Source organism: Cynara cardunculus, unplaced genomic scaffold (genome assembly GCF_001531365.2).
Source record: "Cynara cardunculus var. scolymus isolate 2C unplaced genomic scaffold, CcrdV1 Un_Scaffold_362, whole genome shotgun sequence".
NCBI classification, from domain to species: domain Eukaryota; kingdom Viridiplantae; phylum Streptophyta; class Magnoliopsida; order Asterales; family Asteraceae; genus Cynara; species Cynara cardunculus.
This window is the reverse complement of record NW_020200574.1, coordinates 167,419-193,105: the sequence shown is the minus strand read 5'-3', so window position 1 is coordinate 193,105 and position 25,687 is coordinate 167,419. Positions and strand designations below refer to the sequence as shown.

At 37.4% G+C, this 25,687-nt stretch overlaps 1 protein-coding gene across 1 annotated transcript; it reads left to right on the top strand.

The window, feature by feature from the left end:
• The first annotated feature begins 2,033 nt into the window (after nt 1-2,033).
• On the top strand, nt 2,034-22,978 carry LOC112501633 (tubulin-folding cofactor E). Its single transcript, XM_025105320.1, has 15 exons — nt 2,034-2,516; nt 2,633-2,803; nt 3,693-3,739; nt 4,169-4,315; nt 4,401-4,475; nt 13,032-13,141; nt 13,238-13,371; nt 13,455-13,516; nt 15,712-15,819; nt 16,457-16,491; nt 16,685-16,750; nt 19,105-19,196; nt 21,948-22,024; nt 22,104-22,181; nt 22,622-22,978. The coding sequence occupies exons 1-15, from the start codon at nt 2,195-2,197 to the stop codon at nt 22,718-22,720; spliced, it is 1,623 nt and encodes a 540-aa protein (XP_024961088.1). The 5' UTR covers nt 2,034-2,194; the 3' UTR covers nt 22,721-22,978.
• The last annotated feature ends 2,709 nt before the right edge of the window (nt 22,979-25,687 follow it).

Here is a 25,687-nt window from a genome sequence, read left to right as displayed (position 1 = left end):
GGCTTGTCCTTTGCTACAGTGAATAGTACAAAAGCACTATTTATGAACAGACATCCTTACCTAAAGATGATGGATAAAGAGTCGACTAATCGGCTCCGTACCGTACTAACTTTTGTAAGGGTATGAGTTTGTCCTTTGTGTGCATAAGGACAAAATAACAACAATCGTGCTAAGCAAGCTTCCTTTGATCGCTGAATGCTGGAATGACCTGGAGGTCTCATCACCATTCGCTGAAGCTAGAGCAGTCTTCACACATGTATAGACAGATTTGTTATCACTGAATACCGCTTCAGATCACGTACTCGCCGATCTCTAATCTTCAGTTTCAGTCTTCGACGTTTGCTGAAGGTTCTTTGGTGTGAGTGTTGTCTTCTTGAAGTATTGCTGTCTCTGATAGATTTACAATGCAAGTTCTTCAGCGATCACTGAACATACTAAGTGAAGATCGCTGGAACTGAAAATACAGAAACACAAATACAACGTGAAAGATAAAAGGGATTATCATCAAATCACTGAGAGAGAGGATCAACAAGATCTAAATTTCTGACATTGCATCACAACTCATTCTTTATGCAAACGTGTAAGTAGATGTAGTGAGAAGCAAAACAAAGATAAAAAAAATCTAAAAGAACACAATATCAAACAAAAAAAAATATAAATGTAAAAGATATCCTTCATCCTTATTATCGTACATGCATTGAGAAGCAAAACATAAAATCTAAATCTAAAAAGAGAATGCAAAAGAATTGGGTGTTTTGCTATAAAACAAAAGAATTGCAACCCACTCTATTTCAAATTAATTGCGCCTATTAGTCCAAAATGGAAGCAATAACAAGGCTTTATGTGGGGTGTTTTGCCTGGAAGCTTAACAGGATAAACAAACAGGGAGCTAAATAAATGAAGTTTCAAACAAACATTAATGAAAGAACTGATCCTTGGATCTCACATTATTTAAGTTAAATTCGCAGACAGATACAACTGAACTTTTGAACAAAACCCTAATCACAATTAAACAAGCCCGTGAGTATTCATAGATACAAACAAAAAAGATTGATTGTTGATGATTGAGAGAGAGTTGAAGAAAACATTGACCGTATGAGAGGATGATTGTAATCTAACCAGAAAGATGAAGATGAAAGTCAGAATTGGAACATTTAAAGAGGGGAAGATTAGAACTCACAATAGGAGGATTCGAACCCTAAAACATAGCATTCTGAAAAGTGGAAGGAAGATGCAATACCATGATAAATAAAAACTAACCGTATGGAGATGGAGTCAACAGATGATCGATGGATCAAATGAAGCATTGAGAAGAACCCTAACCATATTCAGAAATCAATTGTGAATCGTACCGAGAGCCTGAATCGAACATCTTGGGAAATCAATTGTGAATCGTCGCTTTGAAGAGGGAAGCGATGGGATGGTGTATGAATCGTTACTTCGGGAAGAGAGTGACTGATATGGCTTGTGAATCGTCACTTTGGGAGGAGAGCGTGTCTGGTAGTTTTGGAAACCTAAATTATGATTGTACATTGACCATAAGTAGTTGTGCATGAGAAAGCAATAACTTTGTGCATAAATTAGTTGTACAATGTGTTTGTGATATTGTATTTAAGACTTTAAGACTTTATGCATTAAAAAATAGTACCTTATGCATTTAAAGTTGTTTTTAAGACTTTTTACAAATCTGCTTTATAAGATAATATAGATATGTGTGTATGTCTAGAGTATTGTATAGCTAATAAACCGAAAAAGGAAAAAAAAACAAGAAGATTAGATTGACTAATATATCCTTAAGGTAACTTTCTTTTTTTTAACTTGAGTTAAAATTGTAATGATTAAAATTGCAATTAGTTTGAAAAAAAGAATAAAATTAACAATATGTAACAACTACATGGATCAAAAATATAATTTATTTTTATGTAAATAATCCCTTCGGCACTATCCTGCATACACAACCCTGCTTTTGTAAAAACCCAAAAGTCCAAATCTACCCCACATAATCGCAATGTTGCATCTCCATCAAAGTGGTACTCGTTTTTGCAACCCAAAATTCCCACCATTTGAAAGCTGAAGTAATTTGGTCATGTTTGTTTTACAAAGTCTATAATTACCAACCTTTTGGTGTCCGATCAGAAAATCGGGAGAACCTTACAACCAGATCTTTGGACTCTATAGTGGCTACGTATCAGAAATGCAAAGCTCATCAGACTTGGAAAACCCCAAACAATGCGAGTTCAAAATCGGCCAGCGAGTCCATTGGGCTGGAGACTGCAGGCGAATCGGCACCGTGAAGTACGTCGGAGAAGTGGAAGGCTATTCTGGCAACTGGGTCGGCGTTGAATGGGACAATCGTGATGGAAAACATGATGGATCAGTCAATGGTGTTCGCTATTTCAATGCTCAGTTTCCCAAGTCAGCTTCCTTCGCTCGCTCACACAATTTGAGCACCGGCGTTTCGCTGTTGCAGGCCCTAGATATACGATATCGAACCAGTTCTACTAAAGAAGAAGAAGGTACACATGCAATTCCGAACTCGTAGTTTTTGTTTTTGTTTAAGTTAATAGGGCGGCGTGGCAGCATTTGTTTTTTTAATTGATATAATGCCTGATTTTGTTCTTCATGTTTACAGATGAAATGTATGTTCTTTCTGCTAGCAACAAACGAGTAAATGTTCAGCTGTTGGGTAAAGATAAGATTGAAGACAAACTGGGTCGATTCGAGGAGTTGCCGGGTGCATCATTGTTTTATTTAGGGGTTAGTTCTTCTGGGGACCCTTTTCAAATTAGCAAGACTCTACCAAGTAAGTTTCAGCTCCTTCTCTCTTTATATTTTCTTATGGATATGTTATCAATTTAAATTGTTTAGACTGCACCTGTTACTTTGGATAAATTTTTTGTTAAATTGGAAAGTGGCCATGAGGTATTTTTGTGGGACGACTTTTTATACGATTTTTATAGTCATCTCAATATACTTATTCCCATATAGTACAAAAACGTGACTTGGGAAGCATAAGGGACAAGAGATGTAGGATCTAGTGGTCATAGTGTTTGGATGCTTATGATAATTTGTGGAAGCTGCTGATTACTTATAAAGTTAAGCTGATGGTTAATCTATTTAAATTTGTTAATGTGAAAAGCTCATACGAGTTACTCAGGTCACTAATTTAAAACTTTTGATAGTATTTTTGTTCATTGAAGGGTTGTCCTGTCCAGTAGACGGACCCTAAGAGGAATTTATTAAGGGCATTTGCTATGAAATACTGTACAACATCATGCAACAAGGGACATGCTTTTGCACTTTATATCTACAGTTTCTACATTAAACGGTATTTAGAAATGCAAGAGGCAAAGCGTAAGCTGAGCAGTACAAGCTCTATAATCAAACTTTAAGGTGCTAATGTTTATGTATGTTTATCTTCTTGCCCTCTTTAACTTTTCCTTTCTTTATGATTGACCTCATTCGTATTCTTGTACTCTGTAATGCTATAGATAACCACTACGTCTTCCTTTGCTATTGTTGATCTATAACATGATTACTTAGGTCTCAATGACCTGAAGATGTATGTTGGAAATTTAATTAATTGTGAATTTGTGATCATCGAATTTTATTATGTTGGATTTATCAATAACAAATATCAACATATAGTTATACCTAGTTTTGTGCCATTACAACTTTGTCTGTTATTGCAGATCTAAAGGAGCTTGATTTAACTGGAAATCTGCTTTCCGAGTGGCAGGTATGTTTCTTCTGCTTACAGGTCTTGCATTCTTATAGTTGTTAGGGTGAAAGCTACTTTTGACATTAGCCTATGTTATTATGCTAGAGGCACATTGAAGTTATTACTATTATTATTGGCATATTTTACTTGTGTTGCTTCACTGATTCAACATGATACATGAGCGGAAAGCCTTGTTAGACATCCACCTCAGAGGATGTTTACACTCAAATTCCTGAACATAGACGCTAGACTCAAACTCTATAGCACGTCTTAATATGTTGTGGCACCTTTACTTTCAGGTACAATGTAAATAAAAAAAGAAGCTATGGTTAGTATTATATAATGATCTTTATAACAGATTTTTGTATGCTTGCATGTTGTTTATGAAAGTATTTAAGCTTGAAGCCAAGTAAAATTGACTATGTTTGTACTTGCCTTGTATTGCAGGATGTTGCTGCCATCTGCAGCGGGTTACCAGCCCTTACAGCCCTTAATTTGTCAAGCAATACAATGTCACATTCTGTAGTTGGAATCTCTCACCTGACGAATCTTCGGATTTTAGTTCTAAATAATACTGCCATAAATTGGTCTCAGGCGAGCAATGTTTTCCTTACTTCTGTTTGTCTTGACTATGACTTCTTAATATGGTTTATGCCATTAGAGCTTACTTGATTTGCAGATTGAAGAGCTTAAAGATTCACTGCGAGCCATCGAAGAGCTGCATGTAATGGGAAATAAGTTGAGGGAGATAACGGTCTGTAATTTCCTTACCTTTACCATGTTCTGGCCTTGATGATGTTGTAGATCAGGATGATCCCGTTGATGTTTTAATTATACTGTAATATCTTTGAATACCGTCGTGTTATACCCCTAATTTTAGCCGTACAAATAGGTGTGAGTAGTTTTGGGTCATTCTAGAAGGTTCCAGAGTTAGTGGGGGAAGGGTTAGTTTGGGCGGGATATTCTGTTTAGGTATTGTGAAGGAGTATAAATAAGAAAAGGGAAGGCCTAGAGGGGATATCTGATTTATAAACATTAAATTTGGCGTGAGCCTAGGTAGACCTAAGCTTCTCGAATTGCAGGAAACCATTAATCATACCAATTTCATTATGTTTTCATCTCAGTGTGTATCAATTGGTATCAGAGCAATGACTATCGGGAAGGAAACGAGATGAAGGTTGAAGGCTTGAAGATACAGGAAGATTTCAAATCCTTGAAGATGACTATGGGGACTATGAAGAAGCAATTGGAGAGGTTGATTAAACTCCAAGAGAAGTGGAGGAGATTATTTATTCCAATGCAACTGGAGAGAAGATGCATCCACTGGGACAAGAATTGGAGGTAAATTGTTTTTCCACTATTAAGGAGAGGAAATTGGAAATACCAATTTTCTATGGAACTGACCCAAAGGGGTGGATCCTTATAGCATAAAGGTATTTTATGTCAAATCGGCTTAAGGAGAGGAGCAAATTGAAGCGGCCATTGGTGCCTTTGAAGGAGTTGCCTTGCGATGGGTTCAATGAGAGCATTAGAGGAGACCTGTTAGACGTTGGGAGGATCTGAAGTCGATGATCCTTCGTTAATACTGTTCAATAACCGGGTGTTCATCTCGTGAACGGTTTCTAACCCTAAAACAAGGTGTGAACATGGAGAGGGACAATATGGAGAAAAGTTTGCAAGAAGATAAAGAATAAATACAGAGAGGAGGAAGGAGGGAGAAAATATAAAAAAAGAGAGATCGAGATAGGGGAAGGGTGAGGTTTGTTAATGGCCATTTCCGGCTGTTGCCATCGCCGCTTCCACCCTCTTCGCCACCACCGTTGTAGTCTCTACCATCTTTACTAGCCTCGCCGCTGTCACTGCCATCTTCCCCAACACGAAAGCCGTGGTCGAGAATACTGCCTCCCTCGCACGTAATTCATCGTCGAACATAACTAGGGCCACAAAGAAATCAGTCGTTGGAATCCTGATCTAGTTGAAGAATAGAAAAACTGATATAGCAACAAAGCCTAACCCATTTGTTTCGTTATGGCCCGTCTTGTCAGATTATTTTAATATGGCCGGGTACCATCACTTTATTTCAATTCAGCCCAAGCCATTGGCAAGCGTATTATGCACTATCATCTTCTCACACTCTGACTCGTGGATGGCCAATGAGATAAATTGGGTGGGCGGCAATCTTCGGAAACTACCGCCACTGCTTATACCACCTTGGCTGCCACAATAACCACCATGAGTAATGACTCAATTGAAGCCTAAGGCAGAAGATATGGCTTCTCTGATCAATTTGCTTATGTTCACTTCTCACATGGCAAAATCGGAAGTAGAGGAAATCAAAACTCATGTTCTTGGATCACATGTTACAATTGAAATGAGAAGTGACTCAAGGAAAGAAGTAGAAAAAGGGTGCAATATGTCACTCCCGGTGCTTGTTTGTTGATTCACTACCATGTTTGACACTAACTTCTGCAAGGTCAAGATCACGAGGGAAATTGAGTCTGATGTGATAAATCAACCCTTAATGACAACCTTGTTCATGACTATAAGTGTGACTCATTTTTTTGTCTTCTACTTATGCTATCTTCAGTTTTGGAAACAAGAAGATAAAAATAAGCCCATTGTTCTTATATGCTGCTGTTGATTTACGACCTAGGCTTATTATTTGGTTTGAAATTAGGTACTACACAACCGAGAATTGCACTAGTAATACGTACAACTGTCAACAAGATGTTGATTCTACCTGAATCGGAGCCGCTACAAACATTATTTTTGGTCTTGTTTGGGGAAATAAACCTTGTATCATTCCAATATTCTCGATTTCAATCAACATTGTTGTGAGTTTAAGTCCTGTTACCATGTATGACATTGATGAAGTTGTGATTGGGATGCTGAGCACCATAGCCACTGGTTTAACTTGCGATACATGTGGCCCCATTAGTGATAAAGCAGGAGGAAAGACTGAAATGGTTGGGATGAGTCACAAAAGTTGCAAGAGAACCAACACCCTTGATGCTGCTGGAAACACCCCAACTGTTATTCGAAAGGTCGTTATGGTCGGGTATGCAACTCTGAGTCATTCTGGGAGGATTGCTTAGTTTGATGGATAATTTGGGTGTTCCATTTGAAGATTGGGCGGTAGGTGGGATATAACTCACATCTTTAATAGATGTGGAGAGGAGACGTGGCAAGTTTAAGTTTGGGATTCAGAGAGCAACAGTGGAACTACAAGATGCTCCTTTCATAGACTTCTTCCTGCGTGCTAGATTGTTTTCTGTTACATCAATCGGTAACATGGGAACCACCGCCTCCATCGTTACCATCACCACCATCAGTAGCAATTGATATGAAGAGTCATTTCTTTGATATCTTCCCACCTTGGCGACATGGTGGAAGTTTAGGGGGCGGGTATTGTTATATCCCTAATATTAGCCGTACAAATAGGTGTGAGTAGTTTTGGGTCATTCTAGAAGGTTCTAGAGTTAGTGGGGCGGAGAGATTTTGTTTAGGTGTTGTGAAGGAGTATAAATAAGAAAAGGGTAGGCCTAGAGGGGATATATGATTTGTAAACACTAAATTGGTGTGACCATAGGGAGACCCCAACTTCTTCAATTGCTAGAAACCATTAATCATACCAATTTCATTATGTTTTCATCTTAGTGTGTATCACGTCGTCATGCCTGTGAGATACCTTTTCTCCCACTCTAACCATATGTTTTGATGATCCTTTTTGGCATTCCGAGTGTTCATTATGATATCTTAGTAGTTAGTACGTTCCATGACATTGGTTATAGGAGTATTTAAAGGATTTTAAAGAAGCTAACAATACTAGAAGCAAACAAAATCTTTTGATTTTCATAGGATTTGACAATGGGAATCTTGACTTCTAATATGAAAATTAATGAAAATCTGAGCTCTTTATACCTCCTCTATATATATTTATGTAGGTGTAGGTGTAGGTGTGTGTGTGTATTCAATTTCTGGGTTTGGTAAAGAGTCCAACTTGCATGCATAGAAGTTTCAAAGTTGTACTTTCCACATTTAATTTGGTAGATTAGGTAAATTACTTACTATTTGGTCTTGTTAAAGACTTAAAATAAATACAGAAAAGTCGCCTAAAGTTTGACTTATGCTTTGTGGGGAAATTGGCGATGGCTGGTGAGAAATTCTCTTTTTCACTTTATCATAAGCAAATGGCCAAAGAGCTTATGAAAGAACTCTGTCTTGTCTTATTCTTAAAAACAGCCAAGGAGAGAATAAACGGACTCCTTGAGGGTTGCTTGACCCTCAACCGTCATTAGTGCTCCTTCTAAGTTGGTAGATCTCGTATCCTCTATTGTACATCTCATAATATACAAAAGAAACTTAGTATATCCCACCAGAGCTAGCTAGGGTCTGGGAGGGGTAAAATGTATGCAAATCTTACCTTGTCTCAAGAGATAGAGGATGCTTCTGAGAAGACCCTTGGCTTGCATACGTTAGCAACTGGGATTGTTTCAAACATACTTCCATTTCCAATGATCTGGTTTAATGAGGAAGTATTGGACGTTAATTCTGACTTGGTCGTGGTTGACCAAGTTTAGTGGAGAATAAGGTGAGAATGGTTATCACGCATTTAGGAGAATGTGGGCCTGAATGTTGCTGTTACCGTTTACATGTTTAGCATATCAGGTTTTTATGCAGTCTATTTATAAAGTTGAAGTTTTCTTTTTTTAAGTCTTGTAATCATACTATTTTGAAGTAAAATTAGCAGAGAAGTATTCCCCACTTAAATGTGTTATTTATCACCTTCTTTACATGATTTTTCGTGCGTGTTTTTCGATCCATCACCATCTGATTTCCAACGCTTGGTATCAGAGCCTGGTTCATGCCCAAGTATCTTAGACTTAAAGACATGTCGATCGTAACGCAACATGGAAAGGAAAGTAGTACTCTTCCGCTTCAGTGTCCAGAATGCGAGAGTACACACTCTCAAAAGAGACTTAAAAGCTCTCTGAATGAAAGACGGGGAGTCGATAGATGAGTTCGCGGGAAAATTGAGCGATATGATGCTCGAAGTACAACAATCTTGGTGCTACTCTCGAAGACGGTATACTGGTAAGAAAATTGCTTGAATCTGTCCTGGGTGAATATCTTTAATTGATCGGTAGGCTCAAGGCCTACAAGGACCATGTCGTTTGAAGAAGTAATCTGTAGGCTCAAGGCCTACAAGGATCAATTGAGGCTTCGCAGTGGGAATACAGGTGGTGAAACAAGTTTGTTGCTCACCCGGACGGAAGGTCAATCCAATCAAAGGTTTTCAGGGGGAAGTTCTTCAATGGGTGGTAGAGGACATGGTTCATCACACCAGGAGAGGGGAGGCTGTTGTGGTGGTCGAGGCAGAGGGAGTACACGAGGCAGAGGTGGTCGTGGCAGTTTTACAGTGTCGCGAGACTCGAATGGCAACCATCAAAGAGCAAGGGACAAGAAGCACATAAAGTGTTTCAACTGTGATAGATGCGTCTGAGTGCAAGTCGACCAAAGAGACTGGTGATGAGGCGAATCTGACTCAAATGCAAGAGCTTTTGAGTGTACACGGCGAGAAAGCGACAACCATGGTGTTGCTAAATGAAGAAAAAGTATTTTCGGGGCAGAACGAAGGGAAGGATGATAATGGCAAAGACATTTGGTGTTTAAATAATGGTGCTAGCAATCAAATGACTTGTGTGAAAGGATTCTTCGCCGAGCTTGATGAACAAGTGATTGGGCAGGTGCGATTTGGTGATGGTTCTAAGGTGAAAAGCGCAGGATAAGGGTTCATCTTATTGGAGTGTAAGAATGGTGAACAACAACTCATACCCGACATATATTTCATCCCTACCTTGCATAGCAATATTTTGAGTTTGGGCCAGATGACAGAAGATGGGTACAAAGTCGAGATGTTGCATGAGTACTCGAGGGTACATGACGAAAGAGGTAGACTGATCATGAAGGTACAACGATTTAGGAATCGATTGTACAAAAAAATCATTCTCGATACTACTCGACCGATATGTCTAGCTACGAGTCTCGATGATGAAGCTTGGTTGTGGCATGTGAGATTGGGTCACGTAAACTTCCAGGTCATGGAAACCATGGTACAAAGTGGACTGGTGCATGGAGTTCCGAGTATAAAGCACCCTACACAAGTCTGCGAAGGGTGTTTGGTCGCGAAACAGACTCGACAACCGTTCCCCGAAAGAAACACAGTGGCATGCAAGCAGCCCACTTGAATTAGTTTATGTTGGTCTGTGTGGTCCAATATCACCACAAACCATAGCAGGTAATCGATATTTCTTGTTGATTGTTGATGATTATAGTCGATATATGTGGGTTTACATTATCAAAACGAAGGATGAAGGCTTTGCGGCCTTCAAGAAGTTTAAGGCCCAAGTTAAGAAGGAGAGTAGTTTCAAGCTGAAAGCATCACAGACAGATCAAGGGGGTGGGGGAATTCACCTCCCAACACTATGCTGATTTTTGCAACAAGGAAGGAATCAAGAGACAATTAATGATACCACACTCCCCTCAACAAAATGGTGTGGTTGAATGCCGTAATCGAACCATTCTTGAAGCTACGAGATTGTTACTGAAAATCATATATGTGTGAGAGAACTTCTGGGGAGAAGCAGTTCATCACGCTGCGTATTTTCTCAATCGAATTCCAACGAGGGGTGTAAAGAATATGACTCTGTATGAAGGTTGGAAGGGAAGGAAACCAACACTCAAACATATAAAAGTATTCGGGTGTTTTGCACATGCAAAGAGACCAGTGAACCAACTCATGGAGCTAAGTGATCGCAACATACCTATGGTGTATCTGGGAGTTGAACCTGGCAGTAAGACTCATCGTCTATTCAACCCTAAACAAAACAAAGTGGTAGTGGCCCGTGATGTTGTGTTCGAGGAAAAGAACAAATGGGAATGGGCTTTGGCCCAAGGCAGTGAGCCCACATGGAAACCAGAGTGGATCAAAGTTTTAATGGATCAACGACAAAAGTAGAGACACGAGATCCAATCACTATTGGATAGGGAGGTGGGAGTCTTAGTCATCACTTCGACGCAAATGACCCACCATCACCATTGGTTACCTCACCAGCGACAACAAGCGGCTCAGGTAATTCATCGAACTCGACTCCTCTCACAATGGGTGCATCCGTTGCAACCTCTGGGCATAGTCAAGAAGTAATTCCTTCAGCTTATGATCACACACCTGTTCGTGGTTCTAGATCACTGGCTGATATTTATGCTAGGATACAACCAGTAGAAGATGAACAAGACGAGTTAATGTTCGGTGGTGATGAATCTACAACATACTCGGAGGCAACATGCTATCGGGATTGGAGGAAGCAATGAAGAAAGAACTTGAATCAATCGAGAAGAATCATACATGGAGTTTGAGTAATTTACCTCGTGGACACAAACTCATTGGATTGAAATGAGTATTCAAATTAAAAAAGGATGCACATGGTAATGTAATGAAACACAAAGCCCGTTTGGTCGTGAAGGGATACATGCAGCGAAAGGGGGTTGATTTCGATGAGGTTTTTGCACCGGTGGCACGTTTGGAGACTATTCAAATGCTGTTGGCCCTTGCAGCAAAGGAAGGTGGAAGGTCCACCACCTTGATGTGAAGTCGGCCTTCTTAAACGGCGACTTACAAGAAGAGGTGTATGTTTCTCAACATGATGGCTTTGTTATTTCAGGCAAAGAGCACGTGGTTTACCGATTGAACAAGGCTCTTCATGGGTTGAGGCAGGCTCCAAGGGCATGGAATGTTCGCCTTAACAAAATGCTTAAAGACTTGAGCTTTCAAAGATGTCCTCAAGGACAGGCAGTCTACAAATTTCAAAGATCAAAGACGGTGCTGATAGTTGATGTGTACGTCGATGACGTGATTGTGACATGTACAACTGAGGAGCAGGTAGTTGTTTTAAGAAACAGATGCAAAAGGTATTTGATATGAGTGACTTGGGGAAGCTATCCTACTACCTTGGGATAGAAGTGCAACAAAATAGAAATGGCATCGCAATTGGGCCAGCTGGGTATGCGAAAAAAACTATTGCAATCAGCTTGTATGGCAGATTGTATTCCTTCGAAATGGCCAATGGAACCGAAGCTCAGCTTAACAAAAGATGAAAATGGTGTGCCAATGAATGCCACGAAGTACCGGCGCCTTATTGGAAGGCTACGATACCTGATCCACACAAGATCAGCCCTTGGCTACTCGGTTGGAGTAGTCAGCAGGTGCATGGAATCGTCGAGTGAGAGTCATCTCAAAGCGGTAAAGCAGATTTTGAGATATATCAAAGGGACAGTCGATCACAGTTTGGTAATATCAAAAAGGAGGCGATGGGAAATTGGTTGGGTATAGCGACAGCAGTCACCGTATGTATCTGAACAATAGCAAAGACACAACCGGAACGGTGTTTTACTTTTCATGCAACCCAATTACGTGGTCTTCCCAAAAGCAACGCACGGTGGCATTATCCTCTTGTGAAGCTGAATTCATGGCAGCTACCTCAGCGGTGTGCCAAGCATTGTGGTTAAGAAGTTTGCTGAAAGATAAGATCTAATGGTTTGGGAAGCTAGAAGTGTCAAGTTGTATGTGACAACAAGTTGGCCATAGCCCTCATGAAAAACACGAGGTTTCACTTCATATATGAGTGTGTTGAAAAGGAGCTGATTAGTGCGGAGCATGTAAGTAGGGAAGAACAACGAGCCGATATTCTGACCAAAGCATTGCCACGAGTCAAGTTCACTGAGATGCGGGATCTTTTGGGAGTGAAGGATCTTGACAGAATTAAAGGGAGAGTATTGGACGTTAATTCTGACTTGGTCGTTGACTGACCAAGTTTAGTGGAGAATAAGGTGAGAATGGTTACCACCCATTAGGAGAACGTGGGTCCGCATGTTGCTGTTAACTGTTTACATGTTTAGCATATTAGGTTTTTAGGCAGTCTATTTATGGGGTTGAAGTTTTCTTTTTTTAAATCTTGTAATCGTACTATTTTGAAGTAAAATTAGCAGAGAAGTATTCCCCACTTGAGGTGTTATTTGTCACCTACTTTACATCGATTTTCCGTGCGTGTTTTGTGATCCAACACAATCTGATTTCCAGTAGGAAGAACCTATTGTTTTGATCAACATCGATGTATATTTGGAAGCAGCATAGATTCAAAATTTAATTGAATAGTTGTATCCAGGAATTTCATTTTTTTTCCTTTTGTTTAGAAGCCACTTGTATCACTATATGTTGCTTGTTAGTTTATCATGTTCATCTTCTTTTACACAGACTACATCATCCAATATTGTACAAGGATTTGACTCTCTTCGACTTCTTAACTTGGAAGATAACTATATAGCTGATTGGGGTGAAATCTTGAAACTTTCACAACTGAAATGGTATCATAAAGCAAAATCTTCTTTTGCTTCTTAGATTAAACTTTGCTAGGCTTGTATGCTGACGTTAATCCTCGAAATTGTGGTTTCTGCTTTCAGTTTGGAGCAACTTCATTTGAATAAAAATAGCATAGAACACATTTGGTACCCTGCTGCAGATGAACTGCCATATAGCTCTGCTTCACCTGACAAGAGCTATAAGCCTTTCCAAAAATTGCGCTGCCTACTTATAGGTAATAACATTTTCTGCTATCATGTGTAGCTTGCATGGAGTTGCTTTAACAATTTTGACTTACTGAATATTTACACCATTCAGGAGCTAATAAAATCGAGGATGTAGCTTCCATTGATGCGCTAAACTCTTATCCTGGCTTAGTGGTAAGGTTCTTTTATTTGATATGCTTTACCTGCCATTTATCTTCTTCTCTACCCAAAAAACTGAAACTAAGTATATAACTTAACAATAGATCATAGCATGGCTTAGCTTTAAGAAAATAATTTCAATATCATGTGTAACATGTGCCTTAAGAAGATATTTTACAAGAATGGCTAGCAAAGAGCTACAAAATTGTTTTGTCTACTTGCTAAAACATATTTCTTTTGTCGTATCATTAATTGCATGCTTCTGGTATTTTTAAAGTTCAGTTGATTCTGTTAATTTCTGTCGAACATTAGTTGCAGAAAGCGGTCGAATTGACAACATATCTAAAATTTGTGGCCAGGTATAAGTTGGAAATTCCTCCCCAGTTTGAATGATATCAACCCAATGTTGTTGGTATATTTATAGAAAGACAAGTCTTTATGTTCTGTATCGAAAACTGGGGAAAAACTTATTTCCTAGAGTGAATTACGCTCTGTTCCCGGTGGTTTGCTCAAAATTTGGATTTGGTCACTCAAATGGACTAATCTCCATCAAAGGTCCCTCGAGTTAACACCATTATCGGAGTTTCATCAACCCAACATACCTGCCACTTGGTAAAATGCAGATTTTTAAAGCTTCTAATGATGTGGTGTGATCTAAAACCTGAGTTGGCATTTGGTTAATTAAATATGATGCTGTGAGAATAGCTTCAGACCAAAAACATTTAGGAACATGCGTAGCATAGAGTAAAGCCCTCACACGTCCAAAAGATGCCTGTTTTTTCTTTCAACAATGCCGTTTTGTTGGGGTGTGTTTACACACAAGCTATGGTGTATGATTCCTTGCTTAGAAAGAAATCTATCAAGAATAAAGTTAAATATTCACACCCGTCATTAATTCATAAAATTTGTAATTTTCATTTAAATTGAATACAAGTGTTAATCATAGCATGAAGAGTTTAAAATTCTCAACAGCCTCTGACTTTCCTTCAAATGATATATCCTAATGTGGTCAGCAATGAAGGTGATCAACCATCGACTACCTGAGACACTCTTAATTCTGGATGGAGCCCAAATATCACTGTGTATGAGAGAAAAATGTTATGATTGCATGCATCATAGGGAAGGATATACAGATCTATGATACTCGCATGTTTCTCATTGTAAATGGTTCACATCTTTATTATGAAAATCAAAGGAAACAAATGTTGTAGATGATTAAAACTGGGATAGCCAAGTCCACGGTGCATAACATTATTTCGTCTTCTGAACACAAAAAAGAGGAATAGCTTGACTTTTGAACTTGTTTTTTCTTACAGTCTGCCATCGTCAAAGTGATAAGATTCCTCGATCATGGATCCTGACAAATACATCTGGTGGATATAGGAACTTAATTAGACAATATCAGTTTTGAATGAGGCTACTGACGTAGATTAGGTTGTGGGATAGGTTAGGAACGTGTAGGAAATTCTTTATGGTAATAGATGGAGACATAAAAATAGAACCGTTACTTGCAACAGAAGATGAACAACCATCTTATATTTTGACCTTTTGATTTCCTGTACTGGGAAGATAAAAGTATAGGAATCGACAGTCATGTGATTGGTGGCAATGATTTAGTGCTCTGAATTTTCTAGACTAACACCAAAGTCAGCATGTATGGTACCTTCTTGTGCAAAAGAAGAGAATGGGGTGGAAGCATTATGATGAGAACTCATGAGTTGATACAAGTGCTCTAGTCGCTCCTTGCTGAAAGGAAACTGATTTGGATCTGCCACGAATAAACAGTTGTACAGATTGTGGCCACTCTAAAACATTACTCCCATTTAACTTATGAGAAGTGATTTGATATGTTCTGAAGAGGTTCAGAACTGAATTGGGCTGGAGTGGATGAATGGGCGAAATCAGCCTTAGGGATGCTAGGTTTTTTAGATAGTAGCTCTGATACCATAATGGTTGATGTATTTTAGCTGTGAATTGTCTCGTGTATCTGCTTCATTGATTTCATGAACGAATAAGTAGGGTGGTGCATGCGTAACTAACTTTGCATATATTTTGGATCTATAAAACTAGTTGATAAGATTACAGCAAATATTAAGAACTACCTAAAATAAAGTCCAACAATGTTTTCTAGCTTTAACAAAGGATACTTCAATTATGAACATGTTTCAACATCAAATCCTGACCTTTTGACATTAGGTTTTTAAGTGCAGGATATTAGGTGTTCTGAGAATCCAGCAACTGATCCCAGGAGAGGTGGGATTGCAAGATATGTTTTGATTGCTCGTTTGGCCAAAGTTGAAGTATTGAACGGGAGCGAGGTAAATTTAAGAGCATATATATACACAAACCACTCAAAAGTTATCTATATATATTATAAATCATTTGACAAAAACTCTTAAAAACCACTTTTTATACGTAAAGTACTGTTTATTAATGCATATTACTTAAAATTCAAAATTGCAAGTAGATTGTGCGTAAGTACAACTTATTAAAGCTCCATATCTGAATTCGTGTAACTAACTGTAGATAAACATAATCAAATATAGGATAAAGTCTCATTTTAAATATAAAAAATCTAAAATATAATTAGGATAATCATTAAGTTCTAACAGAATAATTATTATTTTTATAAAATGTTATATTATTAAATCAAAAATAAATTATTTCGTTATTAAACTTAAATTAAATTATAATAATTTTTTTTTACAGAAATTACATAAAAAATAAGAACTTTTAAATAGTTGATTTGGTATTAACATTGATATATTTTTTCAAATTTATATTTTATTCAAAAATAAAATCATTATTGCTTTCTTAAAAACATATAAAATCGTATTATAACATCGACATAGACAAATAATAAAATAGAATATTAAAATCGAAATGTGTCTCGCTGCATTGCGTGAGTACTCTTCTAGTTTAACCTAAAGCATTTGTCTTACTGTCATTTATCAGATTACCCCTCGAGAGCGCAAAGACTCTGAGATTCGGTATGTCCTTACTTCATCATTCAATATAGTTGTTCTTTAATGACTTCATACTATACATCTGCATGCATTAAAGTTTTTCAATGTTGAGGGTGTATGTAGCTGAGGAGTGAGGGAGGGAAGAAGAGAATTGATGTGCTGAGATATGATCTCCTTTTCCACACTAGATAGATCACATATAGTATATTTTGTGCAGGTATGTACGCCTGGTAATGTCAAAGCCGCATCAAAATTCGGAAGAGATCAAGAGGCTTCACCCAAGGTATTTTCTAATGTAGCGGGTGTTTGACCCCTTGTTTCGTTGCTAGCTCATGCATGTCCTATAAAGTGGTTATTATTATTATTATGTGGTTTGGAGCTTAGGTACTTGGCAAAAGAAGTTGCAGGTTTACTGTTCGATTGAGGTGGCTTAGCTTAAACTGTGGTCTGATCTGATCTCCAAATGAAATGCGTTTAACTTCCATTCTAGCTTTCTTTGTCTCTTCTCAAAAACTTATCCTAGAAGAGTTTGTTCGACATGTTATTGATTGTTTACCTCTTTGCATTTACGAAACAAAAATTGTGTGTTTAGGAAGATGTGGGAAAAAAATGTTGTATTCTTGTATCTCACATGTAAAAATGTGTACCCTTTTATATAGTATTACGAAACAAGTCTTGGTTGTTTAAGAAGATGTAAGGAAAGAATGTTGTATTTTTGTATCTCACATGTACAAATGGGTACCCTTCTATATACTATTACCCTAACAACCTTTTTCATTCTTAAGAAGAAGAGAGAAAATAAGAAAAAAATACAAATACAAATCCAAAATGAAAATGAAAATGCATATTTACTTCTTTCTACACTCCACCTCAAGTTGAGTTGTATATACTGTACAACCCCAACATGGAATTAAACTCATCAACACTTGATACAGGAAGTGCCTTAGTTAGATTGTCCATCCACGAAGGGATATAACTAAGTTGTATGCCTCTATTGTTCACTTTTAACGGCACAAGTGCCTATCAATCTCCACTTGCTTTCATTTGTCGCGATGAACAGGATTCTTAGCGACACTTTTAGCTGCTCTACTATCACTATACATGTTTATGGATTTAGAACTCGACTCTTTCTTGTTAAGAGTCTTTGGGTCCACATCCTTGACATTTCCCAACAAAAGGGCAAAGTATTTTGCTTCTGCCTCTATTGCTTTGTCGAGTAACTAGGTTTCCCTACACATATGAACAACAGCCATTCATAGATTTTCGACATGTTAGAGCTAACAATACTCATGGTATTGAGTTTCGCGACAAGGGCAAAGGTCTCATAATAATCAATACGATACGATTGAGTAAATCCTTTCCCCACCAACCTCGCTTTTTGAACCTATCAATGCTCCCATCTAACTTTTATATGATAGTGAAAATCCACTTAAAACCCACAACTTGTTTTCCTCGAGGCAATTCCTTGAGAATCAAGTACCATTCTTCTCAAGAGCTCGAGGCAAACTTTGTAATTATGATCCATCTGCATCAGATTATTTAACGTAAAATTGGAGAGAATTGAACCATAAAAGCAGTGTGATGCTAGTTAAACTTGCATTGACTGATTTTGAGACGTGAAGAATTGCCTTCAGCTTTTCTAAACTGTATCTACATGTATGTACTGCTGTGGAGTCTTGTGCTATCTGCCTGAAGTTGTAATTAGCTGTCGATGGTTCAGTAACCACTCAGGTTAATTTAATTTAAGTTCATAAATGGTAATGTATCTTTAAACATGTTCTTTTTATTGCATGATTAAAAAGGAAAAAGAAAATATCATCTTTGATTATGATGACAAAGCATCAGGAACTAGAGCCCAAGGTTTTCAACTGGGACTGACACTGTCCCACCCCACGTGCAAGTCATTTGTTCTGAGACATTTTCAAACCAAAATATCATATTATCATTTTCCGCTAGAGTTTGAAAGAATGGTGATGGGTACTTCTGAAGATGATGGCTGGTTGCATTCAGTTATTGGAATATGTTAATTTTGGTATGATTGAATTGTTTCTTTGCTAACTCCTATAACAAGGTTTTCTAAAAGTGCCTTGGAGTATTACTTTGATCATTTTCTTGTAAGGAGAGGAATTGCTCTTTTAATTTTAGACTCATCCAGAACTGAATTAGATTGCATATATGAAGATTTATTAATGTAAAGTTTGAGTGGTCCTTGATATTGTAGATGAATCCATTGTATATTCTGGTTTGTTGGATTTCTCCATGGATTCTTATTCAAACATATCTGACAGGATTTTTACATCCGATTCAGATGCAACACTTGTTTCAACAAATGTGCATCTTGGATGTGTTTCTTGTGATCATTACTCCATTACTAAGATAGTTGTGTTTCTTGTGATCATTACTCCATTACTAAGACGTGTTTCTTGTGATCATTACTCCATTTCTAAGATAGATGTGTTTCTTGTGATCTTTACTCCATCACTAAGATTGTATGACTTCAATAATATATGAGTTTGTATTTATACTCTTTCTTTTATCCGGGAACAATTATGTATTTGCTACTGTACAATTGAGTACAGAGACCACAGTTCATCTCACTGTCTTTTCCTATTTATATCTTCTGGAACTTGACATCAGATTTTCCGAGCTCAAAGCATTCCATGGAATTGAGGATGAAAGGCCTTCAAATGGTCCAACAGGCCCTCAGAAAATGGCTTCTGGACTCATTGGTATGCATCTTTTTTCTTTCTCTTAACATATTTTATTTTCTTCTTTATTTTTGGCTATAGATCATATGGAAATTGCAACATTTCCTTTTTTTCGTATAAGTTTTATTTCATGATAAAACCAAACCAAAGAAAACCAGTTTATCGGTCTAGGGGTCGGATTTAAAAGTTTCTGTGGTATATTGTTTTCCCTACCGATACAATAAACAGGAGCCCCTTAAATAGGGGAAGAAACCTATGTATATCCTACCACTAAATTAGGAATAGATATGTCTAATAATTACAGATAATTATAAACATTACAAAGTTGTCAAAACTAGTCCCTGTAAATATGTGGGCTAAGACTCCCCCGCAGTTTGAGCGGGCGGTGGACAGACGCTCAAACTGGACCTGAAAGACTGAAACAGTTGTCTGGAGAGGCCTTTTGTAAAGATATCAGCATACTGGAGAGATGAAGGGACATGCAGAACACGAATATGACCAACTTTAACCTTTTCCCGCACGAAGTGGATATCAATCTCAATGTGTTTAGTTCGCTGATGCTGAACTGGATTATCTGATAGATAGACKGCAGACACATTATCACAGTAGACAACGGAGGCCTTTCTCAAAGGAATATGYAGCTCTAGTAATAAATTTCGAATCCAAGTGGCCTCGGCCACAGCATTGGCGACACCCCGATATTCCGCTTCAGCACTAGAACGAGAGACAGTAGGCTGCCGTTTCGATGACCATGATATTARATTATCTCCAAGAAACACGCAGTACCCGCTGGTCGATCTACGAGAATCTGGGCAGCCCCCCCAATCGGCGTCCGAGTATGCAGTCAAAGAGTGATAATTGGACCGGATAATCCGAATCCCATAATCAAGTGTCCCTTGTAAATATCGAAGAATACGCTTCAGGAAAACATAATGCGGATCACGTGGTTCATGCATGAATAAACACACCTGCTGTACCGCATAAGAAATATCTGGTCGGGTGAAAGTTAGATACTGTAAAGCGCCAGCCAAACTCCGATATAAAGTAGGATCCGAAAACAAGTCTCCATCTGTGGTACTCAATTTTSCAGAAAGATCGACAGGTGTRGTGCAAGGTTTACAAGAAGACATCGAGGCCCGAGAGATGATGTCTTTTGCATACTGTGAYTGATCTAAGAATAACCCATGAGAGKTGCGGGTGACCTGAAGCCCCAAAAAATGATGCAATTGCCCCAAGTCTGTCATAGCAAATTCTCGTGAGAGTTTGCTAATAATCTCCTGCAAGAACGTGTCTGAAGAAGCCGTGAGAACTATGTCATCRACATATAATAATAGATATGCTGTGTGAGAACCCTTGCTATAGATGAAAAGAGAATTATCACAAGCACTGGTGTGGAAGCCCTGCGATAAGATATATGTTGCAAACCGAGTGTACCAGGCACGAGGGGCCTGTTTAAGGCCATACAACGACTTGTTCAACCTGCAGACATATGAGGGGTATCGTTTATCAACGAAGCCCGGTGGTTGATGCATAAAGACTGTTTCATTCAAATGTCCGTGAAGAAACGCGTTTTTAACATCAAGCTGATGAATGGGCCACGAACGGGAAACAGCAACTGATAGCACAGTGCGTATGGTAGCCGGTTTAACAACCGGACTAAAAGTCTCATCACAATCAATACCTACGGTTTGAGACTTCCCGTTTACAACTAAYCGAGCCTTATAGCGTTCTAGAGAGCCATCAGATTTAAATTTGTGGCGAAATATCCACATGCAACGAATGACCGGTTTATCAACCGGACGAGGCACCAACTCCCATGTATCATTAACCTGTAACGCACGAAATTCTGTTTGCATAGCATGCAACCAATGAGGGTCGGTAAAGGCTTTGGAGTAGGAGGTGGGTACAGGAGAGATAGTGGTGGAAATAAGCGTGTGTTTGGCTTTCGAGCGAGTGATCATGGGATGATTATTGTTGTCGGTCGGGGCTGATGAGGCAGCCTGGGATGGGACGGGAGGTATAGAGGCTGGTGGAGTTGGTGTGGGTAACGGGGCCGGTGGTCGGGGACGACGGGTATAGGTGAATTGAAGAGGAGAGGTCGAATATGGGGGAGGTTGGGTCGGTTTAGGTGTGGGTCGAGGAATGGACCTGGTGAAAGTGAAACCGTGTGGTAGATCATCAAGGAAATTGTAGTTGGTATTAGGTGTGGGTATGGTGTATGGAAARGTGTTCTCGTCAAAAGTAACGTGACGAGAAATAGTGACTTTGTCCGTGGTAGGATCAAAGCATCGATATCCTCTAAAATCGGGAGGATATCCTAGAAAGATGCAACGGACGRAGCGGGTATGTAACTTATGGGGTTGAGTGGCGGATGAATTTGGGTAGCATGCGCACCCAAAAACACGTAGGTGATCATAGGTTGGGTGGCGGAGATATAGGGCGAAAGTAGGGGTAAAAAAGTTAAGGCRTTTTGTAGGTAGAATATTGTGATGATAGGCGGCTGTATGCAAGGCTTCCACCCAGAAGGTAGGCGGAAGATGGGCATGAATAAGTAAAGCACGAATGATATCATTGAGGCGTCGAATCATACGTTCAGCCCGGCCGTTCTGGGAAGATGTTTGCGGGAAAACAAAAATTAATAAATTAAAAATAACCAAATTTTCCCATTATTATCTCTATAAAGAACTTGATTGTGCCACCAAGATTCCTCTATTTTGGATCCTTGACAAATAATCAGTCTACAGCTCCCCTTAACTATTTTGCTCTTTACAGCTATTACTCTGAAATGTGTTGGACCATCGATTGGTGAAAAGCCTCCGTTAACGAAAAAGCTGCCGGCAACCACCACTGTAACTATTCGTTTTTATTGTTTGATTGTTTCCTCTTTTATCTACCCATAATGTGTTCATTACAATTCCTTTTTGTTAGGTTGGCAAGCTGAAGACCCTTTGCGAGAGCTTCTTCAAATTAAAGTCCATCAAGCCACTATTATATCTTCAAGAAGAGGTTCGTCTTTGACTTCAATAAATTATCAAGTGTTCATGTCACCATTTTATCTTTTGCCGGACATTTATGTCTTCTTCTGATCTTGTTTTATTGATTTAAGTTTCCGTTTTCAGTTCACTTGTTCTAAATTGTTTTAGACTACCACAGTTGCAATTGTAGAACATATTACATATATGTACGTGTGTATGTATATGTATATACATATACGTGTATGAATGTTCATTGTTGGTCTTTTTCTAAAACACTACCCCCTGTTGGAGTGTTAAAAGACAAGCATCAGTTCAAGGGATTTAATTCCCAGTAATTTGCATGTGTTGTCACGGAAACAACCACTCACACTCCACTCGGGTATCATAACCCTCCAGACCCCACTTCCGAGTGGGATACACTATTCCTTGCTTGGTTCGTTTGTGGATAATGTGTTTGCTTGTGGTTTGCAGGGATCCCCGCTGCCTACTTTGCTTGATGACGACATGGCATCTTTGAACGATGCAGGTGTTTGCACCCAATCAACCATTCTGGTTGACGAAGAGAGATAAAAATTGACATTTAGTACAACATTAGGTCTGGCTTATCGGCAACTCAAACCTCCACGGTCCACCATCACATAAGGTTCTAGAAAAAGAATCATCTTGCAGGCTTTTATAGCGGATGAAAGCATATTGTACTCGAGACGGAAAGCATGTTCGTGATATAATGTGCCATCGACATTTTCCTTCACTTATTTTACACTGTTCATCGGACGAAAACAATTTTGTACTGTTTGGGATAGAGATAAAAAGTCCGTATACCTATTATCCTTCCTAGACCTTACTTCATATGGGATTTGTTATGTTGGTTTGGTTCGACTTACTAGGGGAGACGGGGGATTAGCAACCATGTGCTCTCATGGTGTATGCCAATCTTTTTTCGCAGCCTTCTAACGGGTGCGTTGTATGGTTGCTTTCGTTTATTTATGTTGTTTATATATATATATATATATATATATATATATATACAAGATTAGCAAACGTATGCCGGACCCCTAGATATACCCCTCCTAAAATAAGTATCTAGTGTGGAAAAGGCACAACTTTAAAGTGTAGTTATTACCCTTTTTGATCAACAAATTATTCTTGTTAACAGAGAATTTTTTTTCCATTTCATAATTAAGGATATAATGAGGATTTCATAATTAAGGATATAATGAGGAAGTAGATATTTGCTTTATAAAATTGACACTTATTTTAGACAAATAAAATAAAAATATGATAATTTAATAAGTAGGAATATAGAAACACTTGTAAAAAGTAGTCGATATGATGATTTGTACTCTTACATATATGTATATACGAAAATTAATATAAAATTTTTATTTTTAATTTTTAATATCTATTGTAGAAAAAGAACTAAATAATTATTATTTTATTTCAAATATTTATATTCAAACTAAACTAACCAAATTTTGTAGAAACATTATCAATTAAAATTAAAAATAAATAAAAATAAATTATGGATTTGATATGTATGGTAGGGTTCTTGAACTATCTTTTTTTTTTCTTAAAATATCAAAAGAACTTAAAAAAATACAGTTATTTCAAAAATAGCCTCCAGTTCACTTATTTCATGAAATGAGAAAAGACCCACAAAAATCCACATGGGCTTCACATATCTGACCGAAGAGACACAAACGAACGAGTAGCTAATGTAGAATTGCGTCGGTGAGGCCGATTCATGAGGCCTGACACAAAAGGGCCAATCCATAGGTGCATATGCTTGGATCGAAGGTTTTGAAAAGACAATACTGAAGTTATGAATTGACCGTTTTATTGAATCCCAATGCATTGATTTGACTGATCATTACCTTTTCTTAACCTATTTTTGTTTTATTAATACTAGTGTTTGACATCGCGCATTGCGCGATGACAATATAATTTTTAAAAATTTATTGAAGTTAAAATCTGAAAAATGATCTTATTGAATAATAAAGTTTATAAAATGAAAGAACAAATCAATTGATGAATAGATAAAATAAAAGATTACTTGAAAAAATAAATTGTTGAAGAAAAAAGGTTTGAAAAATGAATAATACATCAAGTGATAGAAATGAAGAATAATACCTAGATTAGTATTATGGTAGTAAACCTGAATTTTTCATCTCTATATTTAAAACATTAAATTCATTAGGATAACGTTGTTTTGTTAATTTTAAAAAGTTTAACCTTCAACCATTTTATTTTCATTCTTGGATAAAACAACCTTATCCTAATGAATTTCCTATTTTAAATATAAGGATGAAAAAGTCTTTTACATATATCAAATATTTTAAAAAATAAAAAATCTAAGAAAAAAAATATGGGTTTCTATGTTTAGAGGATAATACCTCATTATGTTTGGTTTCTTCTTTAACAATTAAAAATATTAGAAAATAATTTTCAAGCTCGATTTTAAAGAAGAAAAAAATCACAATAGACCGATCAACATCAACTAATATTTGTTTTCTTGAATGATGCCCCAAATCAACAAAAAAATAAATCACATCCACAAAAATGGAATAAAGAAGAAGAATTGAGATTAAGAGAGATTATTATGCTAAACAATGTTACTTTATTTTTCAAAGATTCATATGTCACTTTATCCATACAAAAAAAATCATATGCTTACATAATTCTAACTTTAGTATGAATTCTCTAACTAAATGACGAAATATTATACTTACATAAGCAAAAACTCATACCATGATTTGTTTTCTTGAATGACACCTCAAATCAACAAAAATGCAAATCGCCTCCACAAAATTATAACTGAATAGTGTGGAAGAATTGATAGATTAATAGAGAGATTCATATGCTTGATAATTTCAATTTTAGTGTGATATGTCTCCAATTAAAAGACGAAAATAATATACTTACATTAACAAAAACCCATATCATATTTCTCTTCTTAAATTACACTTCAAATAAACAAAAATGTAAATCACCTCCAAAAAAACTGAATAGAGAAGAAGAATTGAGAGATTTTTAAAAGAGATATTATGCTTAAACAATGTTAAATTGTTTCTTCAATGATTCATATGCCACTTTAATCCACACAAAAAAAAAATCCATATGCCTACATAATTCCAACTATAATGTGAATGTCTAGGACTTAAAAAAAATACTATACTTACATAAGCAAAAACTCATACTATGATTTGTCTTATTGAATGACACCTCAAATAAACAAAAATACAAATCGCAACCACAAATTTATAACTGAATAAAGAGAAAAAATTTGAGAGATTATCATAGAGGTATACCACAAAATTATACATGAACAAAGAAGAAGAATTGAGAGACTATCATAGAGATGTACCACAAAATTATACATGAATAGAGATGAAGAATTGAAAGACTAACATAGAGGTGCACCACAAAATTATACATGAATAAGGAGGATGAATTGAGAAATTAATAGAGAGATTATTATATAGGTGTACCATGAAGAGAAGATGAGAATTTATAACCAAATAGAAAGAAATAATGAGA

Excerpts from the sequence above, each read along its gene's own strand:
- LOC112501633 (XM_025105320.1), top strand. The coding sequence starts at position 2,195 with ATGCAAAGCTCATCAGACTTGGAAAACCCCAAACAATGCGAGTTCAAA. Across the intron at positions 4,316-4,400 it reads CTGCCATAAATTGGTCTCAG|ATTGAAGAGCTTAAAGATTC; the intron begins GCGAGCAATGTT and ends CTTGATTTGCAG. Across the intron at positions 13,517-15,711 it reads ACTCTTATCCTGGCTTAGTG|GATATTAGGTGTTCTGAGAA; the intron begins GTAAGGTTCTTT and ends TTTTAAGTGCAG.